Source organism: Littorina saxatilis, linkage group LG10 (assembly GCF_037325665.1).
Source record: "Littorina saxatilis isolate snail1 linkage group LG10, US_GU_Lsax_2.0, whole genome shotgun sequence".
NCBI lineage: Eukaryota > Metazoa > Mollusca > Gastropoda > Littorinimorpha > Littorinidae > Littorina > Littorina saxatilis.
Genome location: NC_090254.1, coordinates 31731151 through 31755397, shown reverse-complemented (window position 1 = coordinate 31755397; position 24247 = coordinate 31731151). Strand labels below are relative to the sequence as shown.

The 24247-nt window shown below is 40.5% G+C and overlaps 1 protein-coding gene across 2 annotated transcripts in view; it reads left to right on the top strand.

Moving 5' to 3' along the window:
• The window catches only part of LOC138978598 (sodium- and chloride-dependent glycine transporter 1-like), a 55710-nt gene that overhangs the window by 24655 nt on the left and 6808 nt on the right, over window positions 1-24247 (top strand). For both annotated transcript variants that reach the window (XM_070351358.1, XM_070351357.1), the window contains exons 8-14: window positions 5272-5375; window positions 14929-15053; window positions 15437-15549; window positions 16471-16599; window positions 17283-17382; window positions 18885-18991; window positions 20884-21069. In XM_070351358.1, the coding sequence (XP_070207459.1) occupies window positions 5272-5375; window positions 14929-15053; window positions 15437-15549; window positions 16471-16599; window positions 17283-17382; window positions 18885-18991; window positions 20884-21069 (864 nt within the window). The remainder of the gene's footprint in view (window positions 1-5271; window positions 5376-14928; window positions 15054-15436; window positions 15550-16470; window positions 16600-17282; window positions 17383-18884; window positions 18992-20883; window positions 21070-24247) is intronic.

The window sequence follows — 24247 nt, the reverse complement described above, 5'->3', positions numbered from 1 at the left end:
ACCATTGTACTTCCTATGTCTTGAATTAACAGCTTTGTGTTGCATGACCTTGGATGACCTTGACCTTGGGTCAAGGTCACATGTATTTTGGTAGGAAAAATGTGTAAAGCAGTTCTTAGTGTATGATGTCATTGCTAGGTTTAGCTGAAGGTCAAGGTCATGTAAAGGTCAAGCATGTGAGTCGTATGGGCTTTGCCCTTCTTGTTTAATGACCGCTTTTGGTCGGTCCTCAGGTGGTCGTTATAAACAGGTTTTATTGTCATTGGTCAATTCAGACCTGTTTACCAGTACGATTTGGGCGTATTTTGTACGCCAAATTATTATCAGTACGCAAATACGCGACACACGCACAAAATACGCATAAGAAAAAGTCTAGAATACGTTTTCCGTTGTTGGTGTGCTGATTACGGAATGGTACAACTGATACCGGTTTCGGTCGAAGGGAGATAACCATGACAGCGAGTCTTCAGCTGTGGAAACCTTGTTCAGTTGTTAGCACGTGCGATCGTCTGGACAATCGTGGCAAAATGAAGCGGAACAATGTGCCAGTTTTGGATTACTGTACCAAGTCTAAACAGCAGAAGCAGTAGATTTTCTTGAAGAAATATAAGAAAGAGCCAGGAATTGTGGAGTCTACTATGGGAAAAAGTCATGCACACTGCAAGTATTGTAAATCAGATTTCTCCGTTGCCCATGCTGGGAAATATGACATCGAACGACACTGCAGTTCCAAAACTTACCTGGACAAGGTTGCTGCCAAGGAATTATGAAGTTCATTTCTGCAAAGCAAATCCTGCCAGAAGAAAAGGCTGTAGTCCGCGCTGAAGCAATGTTTTCTGAGATGATAGTAAAAATGAACTTGCCACTGTCAACCGCAGATGTTATTTCACGAACTTCATCTTTTCATTATCAATCTGTTTGGAAGACACTGGTTATAATGCTATAAACTGACAGGTAAATAAAATTGTTTTATTCCTGTTGTATTGGAAGGAGTTAAATTCTGAAGGTGTTCACAAGTGACATGCTATTCTTACACAAACACGTTTGCACCCACGCGTACATTTTCCCTAGCCCATATGGTTTTGCTTGCAAAGTACACCAACTTTTTGAAAAATACACTCAACTTTTTGGGAAAGTACTCTTGCCTCGGGTTTCGGGTAAACAGGTCTGGGTCATATTAAAGAGCTAAATCAGGCATTGTGCTAAGCTGAAGGGGGGGTTTCTTGTTTGTTAGTTGTTTTTGTTGTTGTTGCTTTTTTTTTTAACTTTTGAACTCAATTTGCTCTTCATCTCCTGGAGGCATTTTAGAAAACAAAGCTTTAGGACTTTTTGACTTTCACAGATTTGCGCGAAATGGCAGATCCGTCCAGGGCATACATACCACAATCCAACAGCCTGGCTTCTTTCAGTGCACACTTGGGATTTCTTGCTGAATGTATTTGTAGCTGACAGCTAAATCAATGTTCTTAATTCATTCACTTATAAGTTCCAACTCTAGACAGGAAGCATTTTGGTGTCGGTCTAAGGCGGCGGGATGTCCTTTTACCATATAATTCGTCTCTTTTTTTTAATCCCACTCGGCACAAAAGGTACATTGCCAGGCAGGAGATTGTTGGAATATATTTAGGTAATGGGATACATGCACGCTTAGATCATGTAAAAGCGTGAGCGAATCTTTTGTGATTTACACAATAGTTTACACAATAAAGAAAAGCAGTTGCACAGTTATACTGGACCATGAATATTTCTTTCCCTGAAAACAAACCAAACATGGAACTTAGTCGATAAATATCGACAGGGGGCCGACTAATGGTTTAAATGTGAAATGTGTGTATAATAATGGGTGTGGGTCTGAAATGAAGTTAGGTAGTAGTTAACATTTGTTTTGAAAAATTATTGGTATTTTGACAATAATAATAATAATAATAATAATATGGGAGATTTATAGAGCGCTTTACGTTCTCTAAGCGCTTTACAATGAAAAAAAATATGAAAAAACAAACAAACATACATATACATACAAAGCAAAGCAAAAAAGCATGTGCAGCAGCATTCAGCACACAAGTGAACAACGAAACACTACATCAATACAAGCTGCAAGCATACTAACACAGGCAAAACATTCAAACATTCAAACACCTGATCAAAAATGCACCATATTGAAATAAAATTAATCAAAATACTGTGTGAAGAAGTGTGTTTTAAGGTTTGATTTGAAGGAACAAAATGTTTGGCAGTTTCGGATAGAGTAAGGGAGAGAGTTCCAATGTGGGTAGCATGGAAATGTAAGCATTTGAATGTGAGTCTTAGGTACCATAGTACCCAGGAAGAGAGACGAAAGATAGGAGTAGGTTGCAATAGCTTGTGTGGTCTTTGTGTTTTGTTTTTGGAAAGACATTGTTAAAGAAAAAGAAGACAAGTACAGTAATGCAATATTTATTGTGAAAACCAACGATTGTACAAAGAACATGTGAGGCAACATTATGGTGTGATGGTGTGAAGAAAATTAGTTATGATTTATACTATTATTATTTAGACTTGAGACTGAATAGCAAAAGGCGAAGTGTATGTTTTGTGGTGTGAATTGAAACAAAATGAAAAGTGTAAATATGTGGGAAATTGTGGTTAAAAGACTTCGTTATTTCTTGATTGTTATTTACTATTATATTCAAGTGAATAGCAAAACGCTGTATTTGAAAACAGCATGGGATTTTAAAAAAAAATGTTAACTCTATGAGGACGGATAACTCCTATATGGTTTAGGCAAATGAGGCTAATTAGTATGGAAGAAACACTCATTTTTGCCCCTTGGGGCATTCAAGGCAACAAACAACCACATACATCTGATTTATAATTTAGTGAGACATAAAAAGCTGTATGATAATTTTGTCATTTTAGATTCTGGTTGTCATAGCAACATGATTGTGTACAGGCACACACGAGTTTCTTCGCGGCAGACATCGTCCACAATGAGTTAAAGGTAGAAACATACAGCAATTGAAAATGAAGCTGGAGATGTCAGAAGGCAGAATTACACACAAAAAGTGAAGGTTCGCATTACTGATTTTAATGTTAACAAGAAAAGAAGAAAATAGTCAAGTTAAAAAAAAGCCATTGTTTAGTAGAAACAAACAGGGTACATGTATAAAGAAAACAACAGTAAATTGTTGTCGACATGGAAAAATGGCACAAATCAAAAGTGAAAATTTTTAATGACCAAAAAAGTCAACTGGTTGACAACATCAGTGCAAAATGGTACAAGTCAAATTTCACGAGGTTTCGATTATGGAGAATTTTTTGGTGATTATGTATAGCGAGTAAGAACTGTTTGCTATACGACAGTTAATTACTTTGTTACGGATTACTGATTACTGACTTACTGACTTACTACGTAACCAACTAAGTAACTAACTGACTGAACTAACTAACTAACTAACCTACTTAATGACCCAATTCATTACTTATTTACTGACTTGCGTTCTTTGACACTTACTAATTGACCTTTCAAAATGTTTGGTAATTGCACCAAGTTTTATTCTTAAATGGTACGATTGTTATTCGGTATGATTCCTAAATGGTACCATTTGAACCCCCTGGCCGCAGGCCTTGGATTTAGCAATAAAATGAATGAGAGGTTCTCAAATGGTTTTATTCTCATTTGGTCTGATTTACAAATCGTACCATATGAACCCCCCAGGCCGCAGGCTTTCGATGTAGTGATTGAAAAAAGGGGATGTTCTCAAATGGTTCAATTCTCATTTGGTCTGATTCTCAAATGGTACCGGTATACTTTGCCCCCCCTCCCCCCTGGCCGCAGGCCTAGGATTTAAAAAAAAAATTAATTAATGATTTATTTATTTTAAACATTAAAAAAATTAATTAGAGTAAAACAAAACATTAAAACGTTCATAATAAATAATAATAAACAAGAATTTAACCACACAAAAAACCGAATAAACGGCCCATGCCGGGAATCGAACCCGGATCACCTTCGCCATAGCCGGACGTGTCACCACCCCGCCACAAACTCTACATTACTCTGTCAGTGAATTTAGTGCTATTATACCTAACCGCTACTGGCAGACATGTGGTGCAATACCGATCGATCGACCCGATATGCTTCGGCGTGTGGTTTTGCGCGCCCAAATGATAATAATAACTATTTTGATTTGTAATATGTTGGGAAGACATATTTATCAATTGATCAACAAAATAAAACATAATAAAAAACGACACAACATTGTTAAAATCATTATTGGCCAACGTTGAACGTTTACGAAGGCCTCAATCTTCCCGCGCAAAATCCGTAGACCAGATTAATAGGTGCTTGATTTTGGTATTTTGATTTACATAACATTAAACCTTTCTTGGGGTTCGTGGTCATGGCAACAGCCATAATAATATTATATCATGTATAATATTACATTTAAGCATATGTGAATTACATGTCATCATACCAAACTGTCATACATTTTTATTCCTACATTATTATGATTGATCACAACCAAACCTACTATCATTGGACACATCCAAATGCAAGCGCCTGTTCTTGACAACTTGCTGGGTCCTTTGCCACAGACACTGTTTGGCCTGTAGGTAAAATGTACAATGTATTTTCTGATTTGTGCACAAAAGCTTTTTTTTTAATTTTTATTTTTATTTTTTACATAACAATGTTTAATGTCACTGTATGTTTGAAAGACCACGGTCACATTTGTAAAACAAATGTTAAATTAGAAAATAAATAACATTTTGGTTCATGATTTTTTCCTATACCTGTGCTAAAAATAAGAAATAAAATGTCGGGTATATAAGTCACTCAGATGCAGTGTAGTACGTATGAATGGTTTGAGTTTGTTGCGGTTGACCCTGCACATTTAGACCTATGATGATACTTTCGTTTTTGTTGAACAATTTTGCCTTCACCCCTCCCATAGGGTGACGGATTTCACAACTTCCTGTGTTACACAAACTCAGTGATGACCAATTTTGCCTTCACGGATTTCACAACTTTCTACTGATGAACAATGTTGCCTTCACCCCTCCCATAGGGTGACGGATATCACAACTTCCTATCTTCCTGTGTACACAAACTGATGACGTATTTCACAACAAAATGGCGCTGCCCATGGTCACTCTCGAAACTATCCGTATAAATGGGGGCCTTCTGGCCCCCATAATAACAATATGCCACTCCTTGAATCTAGGACGTAGCGCATGTTGCCGTTTCTCATGAATTTCACGTGAGGTTTTTTTTCCCCCATTCTCAAGCTGTGGATCGACGCAGCGGGACAGATGTTCTTCTCTCTGGGTCTCAGCATGGGCGGCATCGTCATGTTTGGTAGCTACAACAAGTTCCACCACCCTGTCTACAGGTAATTGTTAAGTCAGCTCACTGCAGTATGATGAAATCTTATCGTCCGTTTGCTGTTTGTCCCATTCACAGGGGGTGCTGTTATCACCTTACCATACCTCACCTTACCTTACCTCACCTTACTTTACCTTACCTCACCTAACCTAACCTCACTATGAAAGAGCAAATAGGCCCAAGTTGAGCGCTCATTTAATGAGGGCGAAATAAGTGAGGGCGCCTCAATTGAGCGCTCAAGTTAAGGATTGATTGGCTGGTAAAAATAGTTAGCCAATCAAATCACATTTCTTAAGATTCGCGCTCCAAAAAGGAGGGCTCCTTTTATTTGGCGAGCAATAGATTCGCGCTCCAAAAAGGAGGGCGCATTTATTGAGGGCGCAGCTTATCGTAATGGGCCAAATAGGGTCAAGTTGAGCGCTCATTTAATGAGGGCGAAATAAGTGAGGGCGCCTAAATTGAGCGCTCAAGTTAAGGATTGATTGGCTGGTAAAAATAGTTAGCCAACCAAATCACATTTCTTAAGATGCGCCTGCATTTAATTCGCGCTCCAAAAAGGAGCGCGCAGTTTATGCGCCCGCAGTAACTGCGTGCTCCTTTTTGGAGCGCGCAGCTTATCAATATGGACCAAATAGTGTGGCGAAAATGTCCTTTGCATCAATCATGGGAGTCGGCTCTATATTCCCGCGTGTCTATGTTAGACACGCGGGAACATAGACATTGACCAGTTATGCTAGATGATGTTTTGCTTTCTTTTTCAAGCTGAAGAGTGTCATGATTGTGTTCAATCATGAAATTGCGAAAGTTAAACGGTACTTGTTTCACCGTTTGTTGCATGATCCGGTATCAATCATATTATTCTTGTCCCGTTGAATGTTTTCTCCATACAAAAACAAGTCGCGTAAGGCGAAAATACAACATTTAGTCAAGTAGCTGTCGAACTCACAGAATGAAACGGAACGCAATGCAATTTTTCAGCAAGACCGTATACTCGTAGCATCGTCAGTCCACCGCTCATGGCAAAGGCAGTGAAATTGACAAGAAGAGCGGTTTAGTAGTTGCGCTGAGAAGGATAGCACGCTTTTCTGTACCTCTCTTCGTTTTAACTTCCTGAGCGTGTTTTTAATCCAAACATATCATATCTATATGTTTTTGGAATCAGGAACCGACAAGGAATAAGATGAAAGTGTTTTTAAATTGATTTCGACAATTTAATTTTGATAATAATTTTTATATTTTTAATTTTCAGAGCTTGTTTTTAATCTAAATATAACATATTCATATGTTTTTGGAATCAGAAAATGATGGAAAATAAGATGATCGTAAATTTGAATCGTTTTATAAAAAAAATATTTTTTTTACAATTTTCCGATTTTTAATGACCAAAGTCATTAATTAATTTTTAAGCCACCAAGCTGAAATGCAATACCAAAGTCCGGGCTTCGTCGAAAACTACTTGACCAAAATTTCAACCAATTTGGGTGAAAAATGAGAGCGTGACAGTGCCGCCTCAACTTTCACGAAAAGCCGGATATGACGTCATCAAAGACATTTATCAAAAAAACGAAAAAAAGGTTCGGGGATATCAATCCCAGGAACTCTCATGGAAAATTTCATAAAGATCGGTCCAGTAGTTTGGTCTGAATCGCTCTACACACACGCACGCACGCACGCACGCACGCACGCACACACACACATACACCACGACCCTCGTTTCGATTCCCCCTCTATGTTAAAACATTTAGTCAAAACTTGACTAAATGTAAAAAGATGTAGATCGGTCGAAGGCTGCATTGTATATTCGCCCCTGGGATGTACACTTTAACCCAAATGCTGCAATGTACATTCGGCTGAAAGCTGCATTTGATTGAGCTCCAGCTTATTAAAGAAACAAGTCGCGTAAGGCGAAAATACAATATTTAGTCAAGTAGCTGTCGAACTCACAGAATGAAACTGAACGCAATGCCATTTTTCAGCAAGACCGTATACTCGTAGCATCGTCAGTCCACCGCTCATGGCAAAGGCAGTGAAATTGACAAGAAGAGCGGGGTAGTAGTTGCACTAAGAAGGATAGCACGCTTTTCTGTACCTCTCTTTGTTTTAACTTTCTGAGCGTGTTTTTAATCCAAACATATCATATCTATATGTTTTTGGAATCAGGAACCGACAAGGAATAAGATGAAACTGTTTTTAAATTGATTTGGACAATTTAATTTTGATAATAATTTTTGTATATTTAATTTTCAGAGCTTGTTTTTAATCCGAATATAACATATTTATATGTTTTTGGAATCAGCAAATGATGGAGAATAAGATAAACGTAAATTTGGATCGTTTTATAAATTTTTATTTTTTTTACAATTTTCCGATTTTTAATGACCAAAGTCATTAATTAATTTTTAAGCCACCAAGCTGAAATGCAATACCGAAGTCCGGGCTTCGTCGAAGATTACTTGACCAAAATTTCAACCAATTTGGTTGAAAAATGAGGGCGTGACAGTGCCGCCTCAACTTTCACGAAAAGCCGGATATGACGTCATCAAAGACATTTATCAAAAAAATGAAAAAAACGTTCGGGGATTTCATACCCAGGAACTCTCATGTCAAATTTCATAAAGATCGGTCCAGTAGTTTAGTCTGAATCGCTCTACACACACACACAGACACACAGACACACAGACACACGCACATACACCACGACCCTCGTTTCGATTCCCCCTCGATGTTAAAATATTTAGTCAAAACTTGACTAAATATAAAAACAAGTCGCGTAAGGCGAAAATACAATATTTAGTCAAGTAGCTGCCATTTTTCAGCAAGACCGTATACTCGTAGCATCGTCAGTCCACCGCTCATGGCAAAGGCAGTGAAATTGACAAGAAGAGCGGGGTAGTAGTTGCGCTAAGAAGGATAGCACGCTTTTCTGTACCTCTCTTTGTTTTAACTTTCTGAGCGTGTTTTTAATCCAAACATATCATATCTATATGTTTTTGGAATCAGGAACCGACAAGGAATAAGATGAAAGTGGTTTTAAATTGATTTGGACAATTTAATTTTGATAATAATTTTTATATATTTAATTTTCAGAGCTTGTTTTTAATCCGAATATACCCTATTTATATGTTTTTGGAATCAGCAAATGATGGAGAATAAGATAAACGTAAATGTGGATCGTTTTATAAATTTTTATTTTTTTTTTACAATTTTCCGATTTTTAATGACCAAAGTCATTAATTAATTTTTAAGCCACCAAGCTGAAATGCAATACCGAAGTCCGGGCTTCGTCGAAGATTACTTGACCAAAATTTCAACCAATTTGGTTGAAAAATGAGGGCGTGACAGTGCCGCCTCAACTTTCACGAAAAGCCGGATATGACGTCATCAAAGACATTTATCAAAAAAATGAAAAAAACGTTCGGGGATTTCATACCCAGGAACTCTCATGTCAAATTTCATAAAGATCGGTCCAGTAGTTTAGTCTGAATCGCTCTACACAGACACACAGACACACAGACACACAGACACACGCACATACACCACGACCCTCGTTTCGATTCCCCCTCGATGTTAAAATATTTAGTCAAAACTTGACTAAATATAACAAGTCGCGTAAGGCGAAAATACAATATTTAGTCAAGTAGCTGTCGAACTCACAGAATGAAACTGAACGCAACGCAACGCAGCAAGACCGTATACTCGTAGCATTGTCACTCCACCGCCCGTGGCAAAGGCAGTGTCCGTGGAATTGACAAGAAGAGCGGGGTATTCGTTGCGCTGAGAAGGATAGCACGCTTTTCTGTACCTCTCTTCGTTTTAACTTTCTGAGCGTGTTTTTAATCCAAACATATCATATCTATATATTTTTGGAATCAGGAACCGACAAGGAATAAGATGAAAGTGTTTTTAAATTGATTTCGGAAAACAAAATTTGATAATAATTTTTATATATTTAATTTTCAGAGCTTGTTTGTAATCCGAATATAACATAATTTATTTATATGTTTTTGGAATCAGCAAATGATGGAGAATAAGATAAACGTAAATTTGGATCGTTTTATAAATTTTTATTTTTTTTTACAATTTTCAGATTTTTAATGACCAAAGTCATTAATTAATTTTTAAGCCACCAAGCTGAAATGCAATACCGAAGTCCGGGCTTTGTCGAAGATTACTTGACCAAAATTTCAACCAATTTGGTTGAAAAATGAGGGCGTGACAGTGCCGCCTCAACTTTCACGAAAAGCCGGATATGACGTCATCAAAGAAATTTATCAAAAAAAAGAAAAAAACGTTCGGGGATATCATACCCAGGAACTCTCATGTCAAATTTCATAAAGATCGGTCCAGTAGTTTGGTCTGAATCGCTCTACACGCACGCACACACGCACGCGCGCACACACATTCACCACGACCCTCGTTTCGATTCCCCCTCGATGTTAAAATATTTAGTCAAAACTTGACTAAATATAAACAAGTCGCGTAAGGCGAAAATACAATATTTAGTCAAGTAGCTGCCATTTTTCAGCAAGACCGTATACTCGTAGCATCGTCAGTCCACCGCTCATGGCAAAGGCAGTGAAATTGACAAGAAGAGCGGGGTAGTAGTTGCGCTAAGAAGGATAGCACGCTTTTCTGTACCTCTCTTTGTTTTAACTTTCTGAGCGTGTTTTTAATTCAAACATATCATATCTATATGTTTTTGGAATCAGGAACCGACAAGGAATAAGATGAAAGTGTTTTTAAATTGATTTGGACAATTTAATTTTGATAATAATTTTTATATATTTAATTTTCAGAGCTTGTTTTTAATCCAAATATAACATATTTATATGTTTTTGGAATCAGCAAATGATGGAGAATAAGATAAACGTAAATTTGGATCGTTTTATAAATTTTTATTTTTTTTACAATTTTCCGATTTTTAATGACCAAAGTCATTAATTAATTTTTAAGCCACCAAGCTGAAATGCAATACCGAAGTCCGGGCTTCGTCGAAGATTACTTGACCAAAATTTCAACCAATTTGGTGGAAAAATGAGGGCGTGACAGTGCCGCCTCAACTTTCACGAAAAGCCGGATATGACGTCATCAAAGACATTTATCAAAAAAATGAAAAAAACGTTCGGGGATTTCATACCCAGGAACTCTCATGTCAAATTTCATAAAGATCGGTCCAGTAGTTTAGTCTGAATCGCTCTACACACACACACAGACACACAGACACACAGACACACGCACATACACCACGACCCTCGTTTCGATTCCCCCTCGATGTTAAAATATTTAGTCAAAACTTGACTAAATATAAAAACAAGTCGCGTAAGGCGAAAATACAATATTTAGTCAAGTAGCTGCCATTTTTCAGCAAGACCGTATACTCGTAGCATCGTCAGTCCACCGCTCATGGCAAAGGCAGTGAAATTGACAAGAAGAGCGGGGTAGTAGTTGCGCTAAGAAGGATAGCACGCTTTTCTGTACCTCTCTTTGTTTTAACTTTCTGAGCGTGTTTTTAATCCAAACATATCATATCTATATGTTTTTGGAATCAGGAACCGACAAGGAATAAGATGAAAGTGGTTTTAAATTGATTTGGACAATTTAATTTTGATAATAATTTTTATATATTTAATTTTCAGAGCTTGTTTTTAATCCGAATATAACCTATTTATATGTTTTTGGAATCAGCAAATGATGGAGAATAAGATAAACGTAAATTTGGATCGTTTTATAAATTTTTATTTTTTTTTTACAATTTTCCGATTTTTAATGACCAAAGTCATTAATTAATTTTTAAGCCACCAAGCTGAAATGCAATACCGAAGTCCGGGCTTTGTCGAAGATTACTTGACCAAAATTTCAACCAATTTGGTTGAAAAATGAGGGCGTGACAGTGCCGCCTCAACTTTCACGAAAAGCCGGATATGACGTCATCAAAGACATTTATCAAAAAAATGAAAAAAATGTTCGGGGATTTCATACCCAGGAACTCTCATGTCAAATTTCATAAAGATCGGTCCAGTAGTTTAGTCTGAATCGCTCTACACAGACACACAGACACACAGACACACAGACACACGCACATACACCACGACCCTCGTTTCGATTCCCCCTCGATGTTAAAATATTTAGTCAAAACTTGACTAAATATAACAAGTCGCGTAAGGCGAAAATACAATATTTAGTCAAGTAGCTGTCGAACTCACAGAATGAAACTGAACGCAACGCAACGCAGCAAGACCGTATACTCGTAGCATTGTCACTCCACCGCCCGTGGCAAAGGCAGTGTCCGTGGAATTGACAAGAAGAGCGGGGTATTCGTTGCGCTGAGAAGGATAGCACGCTTTTCTGTACCTCTCTTCGTTTTAACTTTCTGAGCGTGTTTTTAATCCAAACATATCATATCTATATATTTTTGGAATCAGGAACCGACAAGGAATAAGATGAAAGTGTTTTTAAATTGATTTCGGAAAACAAAATTTGATAATAATTTTTATATATTTAATTTTCAGAGCTTGTTTGTAATCCGAATATAACATAATTTATTTATATGTTTTTGGAATCAGCAAATGATGGAGAATAAGATAAACGTAAATTTGGATCGTTTTATAAATTTTTATTTTTTTTTACAATTTTCAGATTTTTAATGACCAAAGTCATTAATTAATTTTTAAGCCACCAAGCTGAAATGCAATACCGAAGTCCGGGCTTTGTCGAAGATTACTTGACCAAAATTTCAACCAATTTGGTTGAAAAATGAGGGCGTGACAGTGCCGCCTCAACTTTCACGAAAAGCCGGATATGACGTCATCAAAGACATTTATCAAAAAAAAGAAAAAAACTTCCGGGGATATCATACCCAGGAACTCTCATGTCAAATGTCATAAAGATCGGTTTAGTAGTTTGGTCTGAATCGCTCTACACGCACGCACACACGCACGCGCGCACACACATTCACCACGACCCTCGTTTCGATTCCCCCTCGATGTTAAAATATTTAGTCAAAACTTGACTAAATATAAACAAGTCGCGTAAGGCGAAAATACAATATTTAGTCAAGTAGCTGCCATTTTTCAGCAAGACCGTATACTCGTAGCATCGTCAGTCCACCGCTCATGGCAAAGGCAGTGAAATTGACAAGAAGAGCGGGGTAGTAGTTGCGCTAAGAAGGATAGCACGCTTTTCTGTACCTCTCTTTGTTTTAACTTTCTGAGCGTGTTTTTAATCCAAACATATCATATCTATATGTTTTTGGAATCAGGAACCGACAAGGAATAAGATGAAAGTGTTTTTAAATTGATTTGGACAATTTAATTTTGATAATAATTTTTATATATTTAATTTTCAGAGCTTGTTTTTAATCCAAATATAACATATTTATATGTTTTTGGAATCAGCAAATGATGGAGAATAAGATAAACGTAAATTTGGATCGTTTTATAAATTTTTATTTTTTTTTACAATTTTCCGATTTTTAATGACCAAAGTCATTAATTAATTTTTAAGCCACCAAGCTGAAATGCAATACCAAACCCCGGGCTTCGTCGAAGATTACTTGACCAAAATTTGAACCAATTTGGTTGAAAAATGAGGGCGTGACAGTGCCGCCTCAACTTTCACGAAAAGCCGGATATGACGTCATCAAAGACATTTATCAAAAAAATGAAAAAAACGTTCGGGGATTTCATACCCAGGAACTCTCATTTCAAATTTCATAAAGATCGGTCCAGTAGTTTGGTCTGAATCGCTCTACACACACACACAGACAGACACACACACACACACACACACACATACACCACGACCCTCGTTTCGATTCCCCCTCGATGTTAAAATATTTAGTCAAAACTTGACTAAATATAAAAAGAATCCGGAATGCCCCTTTAATCTCTACACTCACATACACACACACCAACACACGCACACGCACACACACACACACACACACACACACACACACACACACACACACACACACACAAACACACCAACAAACACCAACAAACACCAACACACACAAACACACACACATTATTGTACTTTGTTCTATAAACAACTAATGACATTCACAATCGAAATGTAATACATAGAACTAACATGTTTCTGTACATGTTTCTAACGAAATAAAATATACACGCGCACCCCCCCCCCCCTCCTCAACCCCTCCCCCCTCCCCCCCCCCCCCCCCCCAACACAAACACATACACATACTGATTGACTCCCAAGAACACAGACACACATATTATATTTATCGCACTTTGTTATCAGTAACTCAAAGAAGGCAGATTCTTTTATTGTCAGTATTTTCCCAAACACACACACACACACACACACACACACACACACACACACACACACACACACACACACACACACACACACACACACATCAACCTCTCACTGATACACATACCCACATATCCTACCTAAACCCCTCATTGATGTATATATTCATAAGCGCACATACACAGGCACACGCACATACAAACACACGCACATCACAATTGTCGAACCGCGGCCATGAATAAGGCGCACTACACTGACAGTAAATAGATCAATGATTATCAACACAAACGATCCCGACTTCTTGGTCTTCTGGTGGAATTTTTTAATGTGTTTACAAACACTTTGATATCACCGTTACATCTAGCAGGGGTGTCTTTAAAACTGTGTTCTCGTGAAGCCATGGTGGCAAGCAATGACCATGGTCTCCGTTCCGACGATGTTTCCATTGCAAGTATTTTACCGACTCGCGATCCAAACATGCGGGCGCAATAAATGCGCGTGCATCTACAGAAATTGATAACTATTTTTACCAGCCTATCCGCGGCGTGCAATCTTTACCTTGCGCCCGCAAGTTTGGCTCGCGAGTTTGACCCTATTTGTCCCATAACGACAAGCTGCGCCCTCAATAAATGCGCCCTCCTTTTTGGAGCGCGAATCTATAGCTCGCCAAATAAAAGGAGCCCTCCTTTTTGGAGCGCGAATCTTAAGAAATGTGATTTGATTGGCTAACTATTTTTACCAGCCAATCAATCCTTAACTTGAGCGCTCATTTTAGGCGCCATCACTTATTTCGCCCTCATTAAATGAGCGCTCAACTTGGGCCTATTTGCTCTCTCCTACCTCACCTCACCCCAACTAACCTGATCTTAACTCATCGTACCTCACTTCACCTTAACTTACCTCATCAAACCTCACCTCACCTCACCTCAACTTACCCTACCTTACCTTAACTCATCATACCTCACCTTACCTTACCTCATCATACCTCACCTTACCTTACCTCATCATACCTTACCTCGCGCGCCTCATCATACCTCACATCAACATACCTCATCACCTCACCTCATCATACCTTACCTCACCTTACCTCACCTCATCATACCTCACCTCATCATACCTCACCCCACCCCATCTCACCTTACCTTACCTTATTCGCACGGATGCTGTCATTATCATGACCATGACCTCACCTTACCTTAACTTACCTTACCTTGCCTTGCCTTGCCTTGCCTTTACCTTTCCTTACTTTACCTTAACTTACCTTACCATACTCACAGAGATGCTGTCATCATCAGCACGTTGGATATGGTGACCAGCATCCTCTCTGGTTTCGTCATCTTCACCACCTTTGGATACATGGCCAAGAAGTCGGGCAAAGGGATTTTGCAAGTTGCCGATTCTTGTGAGAGAAATCAAATAATTTAGTCGCTCTGTCGGCCTAAAAATCTAAAGATCGAAAGTGAAAACCTTAGATCATAAAGAGGGAGAAAGAGAGAGAGAGAGAGAGAGAGAGAGAGAGAGAGAGAGAGAGAGAGAGAGAGAGAGAGAGAGAGAGAGGACAGACAGACAGAGAGCACACACACACATTCACACGTGCTCACACACACACACACACACACACACATACACCAATGGAAGAAACTGGCATTGCAATTCACAAAGGATATAAGTTGCTAAATATACAGCTGACCTTTAGTGGTTTACACGATCGTTTACATGACAGCGAAAGTATCTGTAAACAGGATTGTTTGACCCGCATAATATTGTTGGTTTCTTTTTGACCAGCTTATGGACTTGCTTTTGTGGCTTATCCCGAAACGTTGAGCACCCTGGCAGGAGCAAACTTCTGGTCGTTCCTCTTTTTCTTCATGCTCTACACGCTTGGTCTCGACAGTCAGGTAGGCTGACAAACGGTAAATCTTTTGTTGCCACATCCATTCGCTGTTGTTGTTGTTGTTGTTGGTGTTGGTGTTGTTGTTGTTGGTGGTGGTGCTGAATTATGAATGGTGATGCTGTTGCTGTTGTTGTTGAACGCGCCCATATGTGTGTGTGTGTGTGTGTGTGTGTGTGTGTGTGTGTGTGTTTGCTTGACATTGTGAAGTATTTTGTGATTAGTAGGTTAGGTAAGAATAAGGACGCCTGTTCCTACTCTTTTCACCTAGCCTCTACCTACTCCCTCTCCTATAGCCCCCCTCTCTTCCTACTCCCTCCCCTTATCCTCTCCCCCCCCCCCCCCCCGCCTTATATTTGCCGCTCCTAACCCCTCCCCTTTGCTCCCCCACCCAGCATCTCCCCTTTCTGCTGGTCTGTGTGTGTGTGTGTGTGTGTGTTTGTCTGTCTGTTTGTTTGTCTGTGTCTGTAGTTGTATCTGTGCGTGGGTGTGTGCGCGCGCGCGCGTGTGTATGTGTGTGTGTGTTTGGAGCGTCTGTATAGTCTATTTATTTCCTTTGTATTGTAAGTGACGGTTTTGACAAGTAGTTGGGTAATTTTTTGGCTCAGATTGCACAAGATCGATCAATTGTCCTTGTTTTGATCCAAATTTGTCTTCTTAAATGTACTTTTTGGAAGGTGTATAAGGAGAAGTTTCTTGGCTCAGATTGCTCCACTTTCCTTGTTTTTATCAACATTTTCCGAGGAGGTTCGAACGCTTCACGCCCTCAACTAAACGCTTTGCGTCGTCAAATTGTCCTCAAGAGAATTTTGGACCCCCCCCCCCCCCCCTTAAAAATGATGTGATCCACGCGCCCCTGGTGTGTGTGTGTGTGTGTGTGCGACTACGTGGTTGGTTTTGCCAATCCAAAAACTGTGGCTGTGTGCAGTTTGCTCTTCTGGAAACGGCCACGACCTACTTGATCGATGATTTCGTGTGGTGTCGGAGAAACAAGACGTTACTCAGGCTTATCTTCGCTGTGGTTCTTTTTGGTGTTGGCATCTTACTCTGTTGCCCGGTCAGTCTGTGTGTGTGTTTGAGTGCGTGCATATATGTGTGTGGGGGGGGTGCGTGCAAAGGTGCGTGTGTGTCTGCATATTTGTGTGTGTGTGTGTGTGTGTATGTATGTGTGTGTGTGTGTGTGTGCGTGTCTGCATGGGCGTGTCTGCATGGGTGTGTGTCTGCATGTGTGTGTGTGTCTGCATGTGTTTGTTTGTGTGTGTGTATGTGTGTGTGTGTGTGAAGTGATGGTTGCAAGTGATGGTAATAATAATGATACAATACAATACAATACAATACAATACAATAAACTTTATTAATCTCTAAAAGAGAAATTGCATTGCTGAGCTTTTGTGTCCGTAATAAAAATTAAGTTATGTTACATTTTGCTTGTGTGATTGTGACAAGAGGTACTTCGGAACGCCTTCTTATGAGTTAATTGCGAAATTGAAGTGTAAATAACAAAATCAATTCTTTGGAATAGAGGATGAAAGTCGGGTTTTCATTCCAATGCTTGTTGATATCTCGGGTACCAGGAAATTAGTTCCGCTTATCTCTCACTTACTCTTGTTGCTCATAGTGTGTGAATTTTGAGCGCTTACGACCGTTTGTTTCTCAGATCAATTATTGGAAAGTTCATCTGTAGACAAAACGAAACATATAATGTTACGATAGCAGTCGATCTGGTTCGGATTTTTTCAGGGTGGCCAGTATTTGATCGGTGTGATCGACGTGTATGCAAGCGCCTACCCTCTGAGTGTCGTGTCCCTATGTGAAGCTATCTCCGTCATGTGGATATACGGTAGGAACAACCTCTCGACGCTTTTCTATCAACAATTCAACACTCGCTGCTAAAACCACAAGCGACTATGATGTGCGTGCGTGCGTGTGTAAGTGTGTGTGTGTTAAATAAGTGATGATTACAAGTGATAGTAATAATAATTATATTTACATTAATAATAGTCATCTTAGTATTTAAAAACACGGGCGTTAGTTTCCAAGTCGTTACTGCTCAACGTTTAACGCTCCGTTGGTAGTACAGAGGTCTAGAAGCAGTACGTGTGGCCAAGACGTGTGCGTGCAGCTATGACGTCTTCCGTACATGTGCTAGAAACTGGATCCAGTTTTACCACGCCTGAAATTGCATTGCAGACGGTCACTTAAAGCCCCATTCCGCCTCACATGAGGTTTACAGAACGATGAAATCTTTCACAAAAACAGCAATTCTAGCACTAGCAATATCATTTAACATCATTAAATGACACAGTTCACTTGAATGGCTATTTAGCGTGCGTAAACCACACACCAGGGGCCAGTTTCATAAGATAGCAGTGAACCGACTGACAGTCGATCGACTGCCCAGTCGATGGACTGTGGTTGATCGCCGGGTCACCGAAAAGCGCGTTTCATGAGCGAATCACCGTCACCCGCGGACAACCGCAGTCGACCGACTGTACAGTAATCCGAATGGCCAAGTCGAGGGCTAAATTTAGCAACATTACCACTTCCGTTTGCTCATTCGCACGTGGAAATGGCCGATTTCGAAGAAAAAACAAGTCTCGGCCCGCTCAAAATAACTATGACCGAGACTTTTAGTAATTCCTTCGCGTGACGTCTAACCCTCTTACGCCATAATGTGACGTCTTCAAGACATAACCCTGACTTGTCTCCTGGATTACTGCGTCATGATAGATACATTTCGAAGAACAATCACAAGGTTTGGCTCACAATCCAAAAAAGTGTGAGCATTCTGCCATTGATTGTGTGGATAATTACATTTATTTTCGGTTTACCGCAGTAAGCCGAACACAGTGTTGGGGGGAGAGCATCACCGTGTTTGGCCGACTTCCGGTGAGACGACCCGCAGTCGGCCGACTGGAATTGTGTTCGTGAAACCCGATAACGTCGGATTACTGTGGTTCTCTCGGACAACTGCAGTTGGTCGACTGTGTTTCTGGCTTATGAAACTGGCCCCTGTTCTCGTGGTTTATTCTACACCAGAGCCATCGGGGCCCCGTGTGACCCACTGTAGTTAAGCAAAACAATTTTATTTTAATACATAATCAATTTAATCGTTTGCGGTTTCAAGGTGATTGTATCTGCAATAACATGTTATTGTGAACCTCTGAATCAAAATTACAACAAATTTCCCCTTTCTTTTTTCATTAAAAACTGTTTTCATGGCACACTACCCAAGTTCGGGGTTTTTTATTTTCAAAAAACACACCAAATATTGTTCTATAATGCGGATTAAAAAAATACATGTTTGGAACAAAAAATGAGAAAATGTTATACTTACTACAGGTATTGAACGCTTCCTGTCAGACCTGGAGTACATGCTGGGGAAGAAACCTGCAATCCTGCCCTACTGGTACTTCGTCTGGGTTTTCTGGGACCCCCTCTTCCTCGTGGTAAGCACACAATGGGACACTTGCATGCTACTGTTTCAAGTCATTTCCTTTTTCATTTCCATAATTTTAATACTATTCCATTGCTAGGATATTCGGGTCGCTTAATTCCTCCTAGTTGAAAGCTAGCAGCAAAGGTTGACAAGATAGCGGACTGTTGAGCACGGTGTGTGCACGTGTAGCTAAGGATGGCGAAATCTCAAAATGTTAACTCGCCAGGCGGGTGAGTAACTTCAAGAAAGTCACTAGCCCGCCAGAAATGTCGCTGGCCCGGTACATACCACACAACAAATTATGAGTGTTAGATTTCTTTACACAATTAAAACAGCGGTGACACGCACAGGAGCCTCGTTTTTGTTTCATTAGAAAATGGCGATGATTTTGCAGACGACAGAAGTTCCTGCATCTGCAGTGTTATATGGCCTTAAAACTCGGTAGTACAATCACAAGTTTTGCATTTGACAAGAATTTTCACTGGGCAGTCGGGCGAGCTGCCAGGCGGTTTCTACTAGCCCGGCGGATTTTTAACTCGCCCTGGCGATCGGGCGGACGATTTGGCCTTCCCTGGACTAGCTTCTGCATATGTGACCTGTGGTGTGTGTCTGTGTATTATGTGAGGTGTCTCTTTCGCTCATTCGGTTGTTAAAATGGTTTGCTTTGAACCAAACGACAATATGGTGTGTTGAAACTTCTTTTTGACAAGTAAGGTGTTGATTTTTCTTTCGCTTCAACGAGTGACATTGTTTATTTGAAATTGCTACAGTTACCTGCAGTTACCGGTGTCAGTACGTGTATCCTTGTGTCCGATCTGACACGACTGTCGTATCGGAATCAAGACGAATCCGAATGTTAGCCATACAGTTCTAACCGCGCACACTTCGTTATTCACCCCGATAGTGCCTACAGTTAGTTTGGGATACTAAACGTGATTGTCACCACGTACACATGTACAGTACTAGTGTGACTGCAGAATTTGGTCTGGGACGCGATGATGCCGACAATAGACGATGTTTGGAAATAACTCTGCCGGGTGTGTATGTACTGTTTCTTTTGGAAACATGGAGGTAAGCTTTCCGACGTAATATAATTGGCCAGTCACTAGCAAGCGAAGTGTCTCTACACGTTTTAGGGGACCACGTGTGGAGATACGTCCTTCGCTGGTGATTGGCACGTTGGAGCGTTTGCTTCAATGTTTTCAAGAGAAATCACTCTTTCACAACCAATACAAACCCGACAGAGTTTTTCCGGAATTGCCTATTTGTGGAGGACGCTTTAACTTGAACTTTGCAACGCAATTCTAACCTGGCTGTGCACAATGTGTAATTCGCAGCGATAACGCCGACAACAAAATTAATAGAGGGCACAAAACTTGAATTTGTGGGATAACAGTTCCCAAACGAAAAACAGACATTCCTGATTCAAGTAACGATTTCTTGGTGGTTTTCCTGGTTTTTAAACCATCCAGAGAGCCAAACTGGAAATAAATGAATCATATCTACCTTGTCTTCAGTCCCTCTTAGCCTCATTGGTTGACGTTGTAAAAAGAACAACCACGTAATCATGTAGATGTGTTGTACAGGCTGTAATTTCGTGTTTATGAACATATCCTCTTTCATCCCTGCTAACGACAAACTCCACAAATAACTCTGTCGGGTTTTTATGGGTGGTGGAAGAATTGCTTTTCTTTGAGAAAAAAAAAGGTGGCGAACAAACACCCCATACAGGTGGACGCCGAGCATGTGTGGAGACACGCCGCTCTTAATTGATTGGGCTATAATGCCACGTGGGGATATCATGCCTCAAAAAAGCCCAAGAATATTCACTCTTCCACAACCTACACAAACCCAACAGAGTTATTTTCGAACATGGTCCACTATTCTAGAGTGACACTGCAGGTGCTGTTCTTCGCCACCATGGTGAAGAGTGAGACGCCCAAGTACGCGGACGGCAGCGAGTACAGCACCACGATGCTGATCGTGTGCTGGTCGCTCTACTGCCTCACCCTCTCCCCCATCATCTTCTGGTTCATCCTCCACGCGCGAGCCACCCGCCGCAGGCACGAGTACACCACTTTCAAGGCGGTGAGTCAGTGTTTAGGGTGTCATACTCTTTGGTGAAGGTCTGTCTCTCGTTACATCGTCCCATTGGCGTGGAAATCATTTCAAACCTGTATCTCATGGTGTGTATCAACCCACCTTCATAAAAGTTTGCTCATAACGTAAATAACTAAGATGAGCTTGTAAGCAAAACATTTGCAAAATTGTAAAAAAAAAATATTGGCAAATTGTTTTGTTTCTTTTTCTTTTTTTGTTAATTCTCTTTTTTGGAGTTTTTTGGGGTTTTTTGTTTACATGTTTACATTACATTACATCACATAGACAAGGGGACAATTACAACACACAGGGGGTAGGGTGGGGGGTGGCTTGGTGGTCGCAGTATCAAAAATATGTAAAGGAAAAAGAACCAAAGGGTTACATCAAAACATGCATATACAAGCGCCAATCCTTGTAAAATTTATCTAGTGTATTATTCATAACTGCGTTGTACTTTTCCCAAATAAATCTTTGTTTAAAATTTCTATTTAAATGTCTGAAAATGAGGGATCTTTTTGTTCATTTTGGAAATATATATGTGATGGTTGGCACAAATTACTAACACATCAAAAACTGTATCGGGGACTACATTGTTCGCCACTCCAAATAGAACCAGTTCTTTGGACAGTGTTATATTGTCACAATGGGTGCAGTTCTCTTTTAACCAATGTACAAATGAACAATGAGTCTTGACCTAGAATTTTGTTTGGCAGGCAGAGTTATGTCCCTTTGTGGGACTTCTCAAAAGCTTCTGCATTTTGGAAGAAAAAGGGTGTTTTTTATAGCCCCATGAAATTTGCGGAACGCATGCCAGGGCAAAAGGTTGTGATGCACGTGCTACAACAGGGTCCTGGCTATGAACATCGCTCACCAGCTTGTGTCTAAAGGTTGACACGCTGACACAAGTATGCACAGTAGCAACATGCCCCCACGAAGAAAACTGAGCGATTTGGATAGAGGAAGGGCAGTAGGATGGCTACAAGACGGTGTTGCTGCCAGGCAAGTGGCCCAAAAGCTTGCAGTGGCTCCCTCTGTCATTATCAAACTAAAACAGAGATTCCAAGCAACTGGAAAAGTGCAGGAGCGACAACGTTCTGGTCGGCCCAGAGTCACCACACAAAGAGAGGATTGCTTCATTCAGAGGCAGGCCATGCATCAAAGAATGGCTATGGCAAACAACATTAGGCAACGCCTACAAGCTACCACCAACACTGTTGTTAGTGGTCAGACGATCCGAAACCGCTTACACAACTTTGGCTTGCGTGCAAGGCGTCCAGTCCGAGGAACAACCCTGACTGCTATTCACCGAGCGGCTCGCCGAGCCTGGTGCACTCAACATGTGAGGTGGCAACGTCAGCAGTGGGCTCAGGTGTTGTATACAGATGAGTCCCGCTTTTGCTTGGAACCTGCTGATGGTCGCATCCGAGTGTGGAGGCGTCGCGGAGAGCGCTTCGCAGAAGGCGCTGTTCTGGAACGACAGCGTTTTGGCGGAGGCTCTGTGATGGTCTGGGGAGGGATCAGCACACGTCTAAGGACACCTCTGTACCATGTAGTGGGCAACTTGACCGGTGTCCACTACCAGAATGAGATCCTGCAACCCATGGTCGTTCCAGCCCTCCAAGCGATCGGCCCTCGTGCGATTCTTCAGGATGACAACGCACCTCCCCATCGCTCTGCAGCTGTAAACACGTTCATCCAGCAGGCCAGGGTCAACAGGATGCTGTGGCCAGCCAACAGCCCGGACCTGAACCCCATAGAGGACATGTGGGACGAGCTTTGTCGTCGGGTACAGCAACATCACCCTCCTCCTGCCAATCTGGGTCAACTGCTGCAATGGCTCCAGCAGGAGTGGAATGGAGTTCCCAGAGCATTCATATGCAACCTGATCCACTCCATGCGCCAACGATGTGTTGAATGCCTGGCACACAACGGAGGGCACACGCGTTAGTGACACTGATTCACATTGTTGTGAATTCCATTTTCGAGGGTTGTCACGTTTGACACACTCTAGCTAAATTGTCGCTGCCGCGTTCGATCTTTGCTTTGTTTGTCATTACTCCTTGGTTGTTCAATTATGTAATTTTTAAAAAATGAAAGAATTCGGTCTTGTCTGTTTTGTGTGGCGTGCTTGTAAAAAAGTGATCCTTAACTTTTTTTGAAGAGTGTTTTATGCGACTTGTCTTCGACTCGTCGGCATTATACTAGTCTCGTCTAAATATCGGACCCTATTGCTACGCTGAAAACACAATAGCTGTTAATAATTGTTTAGCATAGTTTTGAGCAAATCATTGCAGGTGTTTATCAAAGGCACAGTAAGCCTCCCGTAAACCATCACAGATTCGGTCAGGCTATTACACACAGTACAAACACCCTTTCATTTAAATACTCACCGCTTGAGAACATCCTAGGTGCCCTCCGTAAAGAGCGAACAATTTTCAAAGAATTTATTTTTGCGTGGTTTATCTTACTCCTGAGCCATCGTGAACCCGTGTGATCCAGTTTCCCTTTTCCACAATGTAGTCGTCAGTTAGTCATTTGAATGCGACTCGATGTGAGCTTTTCTGCAATAGCACGTTTTTATGCACGAAACAAACGGCTGTGGTTCACAAGTACGGAACGCGGATCGTATCAACTGATGCAGGAAATTGATGCATCCAAAACCAAGAATTTGATGCATCGTTTGGATGCATCAGAATTCTCGGGTTTTCCCGGAAAGTGCCGAGCAAAAAGCAAAATTTGAACCGGAATACAAAGCGAAACGAACTATTTCTATCAACTGATGCAGGAAATCGATGCATCCAAAACCACGAATTTGATGCATCGTTTGGATGCACTGATCAGAATTTTCGGGTTCCGTCAACACTCTTAAGACAGACATAAACTTTGCATTTCAAAAAACACTTACCGCTCAAGGGCTTCTTGTGTGTAAGATCCCGATCGCAAAACATTTGCACAATAAGAAAAGGTTCGCCGAACACCAGTCAAAAACGATTCTTCTTCGGCCATGTTGAAAACGTCGGAAAACGAAAGTTTGAGTCGAAGTCAAGGGCGTCAAAACTTCGTGTGCACAAAAGACAAACCACAAACAAAACAAAAAATGCCTTAAAATGCATAATGCCGTGACTTTGACTTGTTCCCTATTTAATGGTATGTTGTACGTTTATTT